Raw genomic sequence first — 12312 nt, 5'->3', positions numbered from 1 at the left:
CAGGGAAAGAACAAAGCTTTTCCCTTTGCTAACATGCAGCTCCCCTGCATTCCTGTGGCTGAAACACTTGCTAAAAGGTACAGCTTTGCAGGATTTCCTTCAGGGGAGTTTCTCCTGGCTCCTGCCTGTAACTCTCAGCAATCCCAGTCCCACCCTGCTTCCCCTTCCCAATTTATTGTACTAGTCCTGTCATACCAGCAATATCCAGGATCTCTTTGAACCCAAGGTAGTTCAAGTTTTCATTTATCCTTGTCCTTTCTGCATTTATCACCTGGTGTCTTGCAACTCTCCCTCTTCCCAGTTTGTAAAGCTCCTTCTGAGCTGTTTCTGTTTGCAACTGTAATGCCCCAGACTTGGGAAACCTGGTTAATGTATTGCCTAAGACATAGCTGGTGGTTTTAAAATATGACATAAGGGGACGGGGAAAGCTATTTCTGCATGGCAGAGACGTAAAAAAAGAAGTAGCATTTTCACTGGGCTCATTTCATCCAGCCATCTCTTGTTGTAAAGTATAAAAGTAGGAAAGGGAAGGAACTTGTTACTTCTAACCCCGGAGCACAGCAGCAAATGACAAGTGCAAAAACAGCTCTGCCAGAAAGCACTTTGAGCGTGCAGCTCTCCATACAGGCTTCAAGGGCAGGCTGAGACTCCAGCAGCTGGGACAGGGAAGTACAAGGGAAAATATAACAGTGCTTCACAGTCTTCAACTCAAGCTGCCAGGTCCAGATGACTGCTACACCCAGGAGCAGCCATGCTGCAGAAGCTGACACATATTACCAGGGTACAGACAGGAAGTCCTGCTCTGATCCATGTTCTCCCACCGAGCAGCTTCTTGAGTGATCACAGGAGGAGGGAGGCAGCCAGATACAGAGATCACACTGCTAAGTCTGACTGCAGCAGAACAGGGCTCCTCATACTGCTTGTGGCACAGCTCCCAGTAATCCTAGAAGCAGAAATCCCTCTCAGGTAATTAAAAGCAATATAAAATCCCAGTTAATTAAGGGAGAGTTGTGTAAGAGACTGAAACAGCAAGAACAAATGTCTGAAGTACTCCACCTCTGTCGAGCAGCCTGCATAAGGATGCAAGAGCAAGGCCATAACACTCCTGCAGCTCAGAGATGCCTTGTGCCTCAACGAAGTTAATATACAGATCACTCAAAACCAGCAGCTTTAACCACAAGCACAGGCTTGAAGCACAAGCTGCAGGGTGACAGCACAACCACTCAGTGGAGTTCCACCAATCACAGCAACAGATCCAAGCTCAAGCTTCCACCCATTTTTCCCAACCTGAAATAAACACACTCAGTAATCACCATTAGAATTTATTTTTCTTCATAACTGTGTAGTTTTGAAAATTCTACAGTAATGAAGAAGTCAGGCTACTATGTTCTTGAAGTGTGGAAACAGTTTGCAATTAACAAAGACCATGCGCTACAAGTTAGGAACAGGCCATTGACTCTTCAGCTGGAATATACAGACATGTTCAATAAATACTGATCACTTTAACACTTAAATGGAATGACACGTTCAGATTTCTACACAGTTCACTATGAAAACAGCATGGTAAAGTTACAGAAAAGCTTCAACTTTAAGGATCCTGGTTTTCTTTGTTAAATTAATGACTCTGATTGATAGAAAAGAGAAATGCAAGATCATTTGAAATGAAGTGTCACCTGGACAACTTTCCCTCCCCATTGTTGGTAAACTCCTGTTATCAAGATAATTTCCAGAGCTGGCAGTTAAGTTAAAATATATAAAAGAATCCCCCCCACCATTTTCAGTAGTTGTTGCAGGCAAATATATTCATGAATTTGGAATGGGTTTTCAAAAACCATATCTTGACATTTATTGCTTTTACTTGTAAACCTGAAATCCAGTTTATTCCTTTGAAGAGTGTCAGAAGTACAGAGTCAGTGAGATATATGCTTTACTTGTATCTTTGCATTCTGGTTAAGAAGAAAGAAAAAGACCCACACTCGAGAACACACATACACCTCCATCTACAGAATAGCCTATACAGACTAAAGCAGAACAAGGTAAGTCCTAAAGTAGCAGTATTTCAAAACATCAGTAGGGTAGAAACCCAGCTCATCCAACAAATCTGAAGCCTTTTTTCCTCTCCCATGCCTGGCCATAGTTTAGCTGGTATGTCAGGTGGTTTGGCTCTCCTGCAGAGAGGAGCAGCTTCTATAGATCCAGATTTCGGAGAGACAAGAGATGTGTTTTACTGGAACTGACAGAGGCACAGTGCCATGAATATTCTTCATGCTTAGATCTATTTAGGTTGTTTCCCAGCTGCTAAAGGAGGAATGTGAGCTGAGGGCAGGAATCCATTCTCGTTACAAGTACTTCATGGTTTTACCACCAGTTCAGCTAGCAATGTAGTCTCAATACAGACCACTCAAGTGAGGGATATGGAGGATGCAAGAGACCTACTTGAGACACTCCAGCTCACTTTAAGCATTGCCAGCTTGAAGGTGTTACCCAGCAAAAACTGCCTAAACTGCCAACTTGCAGATCTGAGGTGAAAAGGGTGTACTTTTAATAGACAAATTTGCTACAAGACAGTTGGAGAGACTGCATTCCATAGGTTTCTGTCTCTTCTTCTTCTACCCTCCAGAAGAAGAGACAAGCAAATGCTTTTAAGTTAGTATGTATTTGTGTAAACACCAGAACATTTTGCTATACAATAGAAAAAGACTGCTGCTTTTATGTTCTTAGAGGAGCCCTGAAGACATCGGAACACCTGTATCCTGCAATTATTAATCTGTACCACGTGCATTTCCTGTTTTGTACACAAACTGAAAGCAAGCTTGAACAATAGTAAATAGCAACTACACTCCTGCAACAGGTAAAAATGCTACATTGCAGCTGCTTACTCCTTTGCTTTAGATATGTAGTCAGCCAGTTTGTTGATGCTATCCTCTTGCTGTTCTAGAGCATCCAGTATGATGCCCATCGGGGTCTTCTTCAAGCCTATTCCTTCCATCTTGTTCTCCAGCTTGTTCTTTATGTTCCGAAGCCTCAGAGAAGCATGGACAAACATCACTGCATGACAGAAACAATTATTAATAATTAATGCCCAAGGAATGCATAGTTCTTGCAGCACTGCAGCACTCCAGCACCATGATGGCACTGGAAGAAGAGGAAGCCTCAGTGACCACTTAAATAATCGCAGGTACCCACTTAATAATGACATTAAAGATGGCTTGTGCTGTTTTGCCTCCCTCCCTGCCCAGCTTTGTTTTGAGGTCATTTAAACAGAGGTAGTGAAGGCAACAGCCAATTTAAACTCTGCAGACTTAACTGAGAAAGCCCAAGTCACATCCCCTTAGGCCCCCAGAGCAGAAGAACACTTACAGAGGAGAGGAAGCGTGATCCCAAACATGAACACCATGACATCTCCCAGGTAGGAGATCAAGAAGTAGCTAGACAGCATAATGACCACTACAAATGAAGTTGGGTACTGCTTCTTCAGCTTGCGGAGGATATCCTTATTGTGCGATACCCACACAAACCCCATGAATACCAGCACCACCACAGTACCACCAATGAGCATATTCAGGGGACTCAGAAATCTGGAGAGGAGAAATAAGAAAACAGAAGTAAGTGTCTCATTTCAGAGCCTTCATGACCTGTGTTCATATAGCAAACATCTAGTTCACTGGTAACCTGTTACTAGGGAGGTAGGGCATTAGGAATTCAGTTGTTGCTGTCAAGACCTTTATCAGCATCTACTTTTTAGGCAGAAGCCAAATAAAGCAACAAGTGCAACTGATCAAGCAACCCTTAGCAGTGAATTTAGAAGTTTAGATAATATTTTGTCTTTATGTTCTCATCCTGAGCATAGCTGAGGATAATGACAGTTTCTGCAGCACCTCATTGATAGCAGCAATCACCACCAGGACCCCTCCTACCTGTGCAATCAATACATTCATTTGATATCAGACCCAGCAAATCCCAAGAGCAGATGGAGCCAACAATCAGCTTCCCAAGGGATTGCTCTGCCTACACATGACCAAAATCAGGCTCAGCCCAGACCTTCAGATGAACTAGCTTTTCAGATTATCTCATCTGGGTTTGCACAATAGGAAAAGTAGGGGAACATTGAGTAAAAATAAGTTACTTTACCATTTCTTATTTCTGAATAAGCCTTTTTGCTTTACACCCAAACAAATGATTTTGCAAACCTGCAGAAGGAGCTTACCACTGTCAGCACAAGAAATGTAGCCCTGTCCCAAGCAAGCATGCCTAAGAGTCAGAAGGAACTGGAGTACGGGTCAAAAGCGGAGCCAGGCCTGGCAAGAGAGTCATTGCTGAGGTTTGTGTTCTATTATAGTTACCAAGCAAACCAAGCTACCAAGTGGATCAGCTCTGGACTATAAACAGCAAGTCCCATTTTGGGGCCAGGGCAAGAACATCACCTGCTCAAACCACTTCACAAGAATTCAGAGCTCGTTGAGAGTCAAGCTTTCAGCAATGACTTTGCTTAGCGGTACTCACATAAAGTCCAGGCTCCACTGTATTTATTTATACTGTAATAAGTGATGTGATTTCATGTGCATTCTGATTTATTTGCTTATACGTGCACAGATTTAATTACGCAGCAGCTGAGGGCTCTGAGTTGCTACAACTATGACAGTAGCATAACACTGCCCTGCTGAAGCCAGATGTAGTCAAGATCTCATCTTGTAGACTTTACTGTTCCAAAGCTAACAGGCACAATGACTCACCACTCCACCCCACTGCTGAGGAGGATGCTTTGGTTTGTGGTCCGTGCTTCATATCCGGCATCAGCAAAAGAAATCTGCTGCTAGACTGGTATGCCAACACCCTACCTGCTGCACCAGATAACATTCTCCTAGAGAAGGAAGAACCCCAAAGCACTGTTTCAGAGGACAGACTGGCTCTTGATTCTTTACGTCAGTTGTGCCAACAGGAGATAGGACAACTGCATAGAAAGAGATTAAAATTCAGACTAGTTCCCCACCTGCTTCTGCTACTCATGCTGAAAAGCCAACAGGGCTTTTTGGAAGTGGTGACAGGGCAGACTTGCTTGTTGCATCTGAGTCACTCCCTGTAGCCAGCCAGATTATATTTAGCTCTGAATTGTCAATCTAAATTTTCCAGGCTGGAAAAAGTGAACAGCATTGCTCTGGAAGGAAGTCGGTTTCATCTGTGCTCCTCTGCAGCAGGAGAAGGAGGGTGACTCATGACTGGACCACACTAGCGCCTGGCCTATATACGCAGGACGTATGAGATTCTTAAGGCAGAGCTCACCTCCACATCACTGCTATCTTGGAGCAGAAATGGCCAAACTTGCCCAGGCAACTCACAACCAATTCTTTGTTCCCAAAAATCTGTGCAAAAGATAACCCTGGAAGCAACAAAGGAATAAACAAAACTCCCCTCTACAATTTTCCTGTGTCTATTAAATACTCTCAAAGCTTGATTTTCCCTACTCTCATTACAACTTCAGACACTGGTGGTGAAGAGTAATTCCTCTGTATTTATAAGGAAGAAACCAAAGACTTCTCTGTTCTATGCTTCTTTCTGGCACTACACAGGCTCTGTATAACTGACTGGGATATGAAGAAAAACAACCCAACAATCAACCAAAAACCCAGCACACATTTGAAAGTTCACACTTTCCTGGGGAAAGTTATTTGAATTACATGTTTTCTGAAGTGGGCTGCATTCCAATGGGTACAAGGAAACAGTGAACGTAAGTATCAAATGAAGTTATTCAGAGCCACATGAAAGCAGATGGGGATAGCAGTTGCCACTAAAAACTGGTATTCAAGTTATCAGCCATGTGTCCACAGACTTCAGTACTGTTGATGATGGTACCGGATAGGGTGTCATATACCAGGCTCCCCTTTACTGCTTGACTCGCCCACAGCATAACTTGCAGCACTAAGATTCTCATAGAAATTCATACACAGAAACTTCTCCAGCAATGGCATTTTTTGGGAAGGCAGACTTCCATTATCCAGTTTTGCTCAGCTCTGTTGGCACACTGCCCTCAGTAACACAACAGCTGAGGACAAACAAGGAAAAAACATGAACATGTTTTAGAACGCCAGTGTCTGGGGAAAAAGAGCTGTACAGCAGCCCAGGAGTCACCTTATAGTTGAACCACCAAACTGCTATTAGCCTTACTTATGTAGAGATCAGAATACAATATGCCAAATTTATGCTCAGGCAAGAAGGCTGGAAGGCTTTCAAAGCTGCAGAGACAAGGTAAGTGACCAGCCATTACATATGTTACAAGATACTTTCTAAATATAATTCCCCTTAGGAGGGATTTCAGACCTCTCAAAACCCTAAAAATGCAATGCACGGCACTATTAGCATGGCAATGGTGTGGTAACTTGAGTTTACATTGCTTGGATGACTTAGGGGTAGAAAAACTCTTTTGGGGTTGAAGAAGAAAACCACTAGCTTTCATGACTCTGAGAGGACTCAGTATGACAGGACTAAGTAGTATTTGGGGTGCTAACAGCCCAGAGCATCTTAGCTGGATGATCTCCTTCACTGCCTTCTGTATAAGACAGGTTACAACCCTGGTAGGATGCTGTGACCTCCAGTACAGCTGAGACAAACTGACAAGGAAAAAGCTGTCACCTAGGTTCAGTTCCAGCAATGCTGCAGGGCAACTTGCAATTGCACTCCTGCTGCCCTTCAGAGATCCCTTCCGAAATCTGCTTTGATACAAAGTAAAGAGATGGGAAAATAAATAAACATCCTGCCTGGCTGCAGGAACACAGGCCTTGTCCTGTGCCAAGTAGGAACATAGGATACTGTGTTCGGGAAGTAGGAGCAGAAGATGGCAGAGATGCTAGCACCTAGGGGTGCAGTTGGGTGGAAAGAAGTACTGACAGCTACCTCTGGCCAGTAAAACAGATTAAGATGAGATACCTTTTTTTACTGGATTCATGTTTCTGTATTCTGTCCTTACATGTATCACCAGATAGGTTAAATTTGGTAGGTGCAGGAAAGCCCACAGAAGCCCTGCTTTCAGTGACTTGTCACATCGCTTCTTTTTGTCAGGTAATTTCATGTCTGCACACCTGTGCACAGCCTTAGAGCAGAAAAGCAGAAAAGGTGGCAAGTTATTTGAAGAATATATGGCTATAGCACAGGGGGGAAAAAAAGAGCTGGGAAAGACACAGCCTTCATGCAAGACACAAAGGTTCCTACAGCATGAGCCCAGAAATAGGACAGACCACATAAAAAGCAAAAGCAAGTTAGCTTCATCCTTAAATCATCTCCATTTGGGATGACTGGGTAACTATTCAGCGGCTGCTGCCACATCTGTTTCTCTTGCATGTGACCAGGCAAGTCTGAACAAAAGCCCTGAACAGAAGACTTGCAGTCATTGAGAACATCATCTTTTTACACAGAGCAGCTCCGTTAGGCCATTATACCAAACAAGCATTAAAATTCACTTTTAGAAGACCTTTTTCTCCACCATGTTCTGAGCAGAGGGCAGGCTGGAGCACTTAAATGCTTCCTCCTCATTTGTATTCATTTAAATAGCTTTAAAGATAATGTTCTGCCTCCTCTCTCTTCAAACTTTAGCTTCACTGCAGTTATATAACTGTAACTGGAGGTAGCACTAAAACTATATATGGCATATTGTCCCAGGTGATGGCCCTCAGCATCCATAGATATAGTAATGCTTCTGTACTTACTGTTGCTCACTTGCATTGCTTTGAGGAGCCAGATTCCTTCCTGTAGAATTCCTAGATCTTCATGAAGTTATGTACTAATATCATTAGACAATGTATGTTTTAAAGCAATGTGTTTTGCTCACTCAATCTTTCATCATGTATTCGAGAAACTGAGCATTTTGCTGCTCTAGTGTCTTTGTTTTGGCAAGGGAATTGCTACCAGCACATCAGCTCAGGCAGTGGTCTGGGGAAGGAGAAGAGACACACACTCATTGATACGGGTTTGTGGAGATGGACTGAAGGTGTTTTTAGAGAAGTGGCAGAGGTAAGAGCCATCAAACCTCAGGCTGTGCAGAAGACATGCCAGAAGAGAATGAAGAGTTTCTTAGATGCAGCACTCTGACATCCACCTTTTAATACTGTCAGATTTAGAAACTAATTTTTAGCAACTACATGGCAACAAAAGCCTAGAAGAAATGCCATCAATTTAAGTAGTTAAGTTTGAACTGCAAGACAGAGCTGCCTTGTTGGAGTAGGTGAAAGCATGGACAAATTCCACTTATTAACCAAAGTGATTGTTCGAGGGGAGCTGCAAACTGCTGTGGGAGGCACTCATTTTAATAAGTATCTGTACAGCACACAGTGGCAGGGCCCTGGCTCAGGGTAAGAACAGGCAAACCAGGTCCTGTGCAGCTGGGAGAAAGGGCACAATTTGACTTAGTAAAGATCTTGGGTTGTATCAGCAGTCTATTGCAAAAGAATTGGGGAAGGGGAAGAGGAAGAGGGAATAGCATGCTAGTTAAGATTCATTCCTAAAGGAATTTGGAGGGTGGGTGGAAGAGACAAGGCTGCTACCACCAGCCTGTGTTAGCACTAAGTAAGTTTCTTGTTCACTGATTTATTTTTTAGCTAGTCCTGTAGGCTGAAAGTAAAATCTACATTATTGCAAAGCACAGAACATCATTTACATGTAACAGGAGCTATCAGAGAAGGCGGATGGAAGGAGAAAGGCAGGCAAATGATACAGCAGAGACCATTACAATTCCACTCACTCGTGGTAAGGTTATTCCATACCATGTAGAGAGACAGTAAAAAGCTGGAGAGGTGAACTTTGTTGTAATAGAGGCAGTAAACTGAAGCTGTGGCAATAAACACTGTACTTCCAGTATTAAGAACACTCTAGGCTATGATTTCCATGTCAGCTAGCACCACCACAGCTACCAAGTATTACAATAGCTGAAAATACCATTTCTGTGTTACAAGTCTGTGTATATAATTAGATGGTTTAAAAACAGGTACAGTTGGTCACAGGGTAAGTTTAGTTCTGATCACAGGAAGACCACTCCATCAGCAGTTTCAATAATCCTGCTGTTAGGCCTATGTACAACCCCGGAGTTCCTAAAAAGCCATGATTCACCACTGATCACTCAGGGATTCCTGCCTATTGCAGAATGAAGTGCAAGACAGCAACTTAGTCATCAGTTTAAATATATTGGGAAAACTTACTTTACCTTTCTCTCAAAAGCAAGTGAAAAATCTAATTCAAAACAGGATAGTTTCTGTTATCCTGTTTCCTTTAGAGTTCTTCTCCCACGCTTTTTTACTTCAGTGTTGTAAGAATTGAATTCATCACATAAGAAAGGCTCTAAGACAAAAATCTCATTGCAGGTTTTCCTTATCTGCAAGTTTTCAGTTCAGAGGGTTACCTCTCAGTGTTAAGATATTAGAATTGCAGTTCTGATATTATTCTTCATCTCCTGTGGCTCTCTTCCTCCCCCATCTCCCAATCCAGGAAAATAGGGGGAAATAATTTGAAGATGTATTACCCTTGATCTGAAGAGATTGGAGTTTATAAGGAGGAATTTAGGAGACTGAATAAAAGCTGCTGCCATCACTGTTTTCCAAGCAGAGATATCAAAACTGTTTACATTCTTTCCCCCATCTTGGGGAGAAGAGCTGTCCCCCTACTTTCCAAGCCCACTGTGATTTATCTACTCATTTAGAGCTGGCTGCAACATCGTGCTGCTAAACAATTGTAGATGAACACAGTATTTTGGACCAAGGTGTTATAAGAACAGTAAGACTGTGGAAATCTCATTTTTATTAGCCTGTTCTGTCAGGCTCAGGTTTCCTGAAGAGAATAGGGAAATAACCTTATAATCATCCTTTGAGTCAAAGCCTACGTGACTTTTCTTCAAGTATTGCTTTAGGGTCTTTGGTGAGAAAGCTCTTAAGCACACATACAGCAGAAGCTGATGATTAAGCTTTTAATATGGCAACTGGAATACTTCACTCTTAACAACAAACAATGCACAAATGCAAATGCTTAAATTGGAGAGCTGCCCAGCCATTAGGCCAGAGTGGTTTTGGCTGTAGTGCATCGCATCTTATCCTGCAGAGGCTTAAAATTCTTCCCCTAAATCCATTCTTTTTGTTTTTGCTAAGCAGTCAGCATCTTGAGAGGGCTCCTGAAGCTGCTGACCCAGTATCTAAGTTGATGAAGATTCTCTGGGTTGCAGGGAGCTTTGGCCTGTGATCCATGAAAGGACAGGCTGAGAACGCTGCTTTTTCTTCTTGATTCATACAGTAGTGGAGGTCTGCATAGTGGCATGGGCTTTCTTCTTAATTTTGTTGGGGATATATTGCTCTCAGCTTAAGCGGCCACACTGGACGGATTTAGTGAGGAAGCACAGATCACTGCGCAGGATGCAGCTCAATTTTGCAGACAGCAGCAGCATTCGCACGCAAACCCATTGCTACTTTCTGCCAGCAACAAGCTGGGGGTGCCTGGAGCCCGTTCCCGTGGGCAAAGGGAATGATGAGCAGTCCGTGGAAGAGGGAAAAAAAGGGAGTCCTCCGACCCACCAATAAGTAAGTCCTACACCCTCCTCCTAACTCAACACGCCCCATTTCCACAAGAGAGGCTGTAACCAAGGCCTTAATATTTTAAGCGACACAAGGTAAACCAGAGGCTTAAGGAGCGGCAGCGAAAGGCAGCTCCCTATACCCCAGCATCCCACCCGGCAGCGCAGCGCGCAGGGCCTACCCCTTTCCCATGTCACCGGGCCGAGACGCAGCGCCACCCGCCCGGGGAACGAGGCGTCCCCCCAGGGAACGGGGCCTGCCCGGCCCCTCCCCGCCCGCCGCTGCCGGAGGGAGATCCGAGCTCACTCACTGACCCCACGATGGAGACGACGGCGGCGGCCACCATCAGGTAGTTGGTCTGGTAGTAGAGCAGGTTGCTGACCACCCGGTTGTTCCATTTCGAGATGTCCTTGAAGTCGGGCCGGGCGAAGCGGTCCGAGCCGGGGAAGAAGTCGTCCCAGGCCCGCAGCGGCGCCACCTGCACCTCCATGGCTGCCGGCACGCCCCGCCGCGCAGGCCTGAGAGCACAGCGGCACCACCCCGGGGCGGCCCCGGCCCTTCCTTCGCCCGCCGCGGGGAGTGAACGCCGCGGAAACCGCGCAGGAGCGAGCAGCAGCGCAAGCGAGAGGCGTGTGTAGCGCTGCGTGCCCAAGAGAGGCAGCTGCTGCCGGCAGCGGCCGCTGTGTGGTCATGGGATCGTAGCGGGGTTTGCTTTGGGAGGGACCTCAAAGCTCATCCAGTTTCCACCCACCTTCCACCAGAGCAGGTTGCTCCAAGCCCCTGTGTCCAACCTGGCCTTGAACACTGCTAGGGATGGGACAGCCACAGCTTCTCTGAGCACGCTGTACCAGGGCCTCAGCAGCCTCACAGGGAAGATTTTGTTTTTCTAATGTACAATCTAAATCTCCTGTCAGTTTCAGGCCATTCCTACTTGTCCCTCTCTACATGCCCTTGTCAAAAGCCCCTCTCCAGCTTTCTTGTCAGCCCCTTTGGGCACTGGAAGCTGCTCTAAGGCCTCCCCAGAGCATTCTCTTCTCCGGCTGAACAGCTGAAGCCCAGCTCTCTTAGCCTGTGCTCTCTCACCATAGCAGAGGTGCTTCAGCCCTCGAAGCATCTCCATGACCACCTCCAGACTCACCCCAACACCATTTCCTCAGAAAAATATGACATACATTTAACATTCAGTGACAGATCCAGCTCACATCCTCTGTTGTGGGCCGAGCATGGAGGAGGGGGCCATGGAATGTCTGACCCAGCCAAGGAGGCACTGGGGGGATGTCAAGCCATCACAGGGTGGTCCTGCGATGGGATGATTGGGCCCTAAACCTTCTGGCTTTGAAGGGGAGGGTCATTGCCAGCAGCCACAGTGGCTTGAACCCCATCAGTCCATGTAGAACAGTTGCTCCTTGAGCTTTCAAACTCCACTGGCCCATCTGCCTCCCACCCAGCGCTTGGAGGCCACTCCTTGGGTTAGCTGTGGGACCACAGGCTTCTGCGTGTGGGCTCTGGTTGATGCAGCCCATGGACCGGACTCTGCCCGGGGAGAGCTGTGACGAGAAAGCTATTTGATAACGCAGCTCGGGTGCAGGAGTCACCCGGCCAGGCAGAGGCCACGTTCGGTCTCCGGTCTTCCCGTGGGCTTTAAAGCACAGCGAAAACCACACACGCTTTGTCCCTGGGGAAGCCGTCCCGAGCTCCTGGGAAGCGTCGGGGATATGGGCGTCGGGAGAGCCTTGGGGACCCGGGGCCAGGCGCTTGGGGCCGGAGAGAG

At 45.6% G+C, this 12312-nt stretch overlaps 1 protein-coding gene across 1 annotated transcript; it reads right to left on the bottom strand.

Annotated features, from left to right (window-relative positions):
* Positions 1–1306: 1306 nt before the first annotated feature.
* ARL6IP5 (ADP ribosylation factor like GTPase 6 interacting protein 5) lies at positions 1307–11227 on the bottom strand. The gene is made up of 3 exons (XM_062630302.1): positions 10856–11227; positions 3361–3578; positions 1307–3048 (listed from the first exon to the last, which is right to left on the bottom strand). Exons 1-3 carry the CDS (start codon positions 11029–11031, stop codon positions 2876–2878), a joined length of 567 nt encoding a protein of 188 aa, XP_062486286.1. The 5' UTR covers positions 11032–11227; the 3' UTR covers positions 1307–2875.
* Positions 11228–12312: the final 1085 nt, after the last annotated feature.

The sequence above is a fragment of the Pezoporus occidentalis genome, unplaced genomic scaffold (assembly GCF_034315485.1).
Source record: "Pezoporus occidentalis ecotype Australia unplaced genomic scaffold, CSIRO_AGI_Poc_V1 ctg35, whole genome shotgun sequence".
NCBI classification, from domain to species: domain Eukaryota; kingdom Metazoa; phylum Chordata; class Aves; order Psittaciformes; family Psittacidae; genus Pezoporus; species Pezoporus occidentalis.
This window is presented reverse-complemented; position numbering and strand designations above follow the sequence as displayed.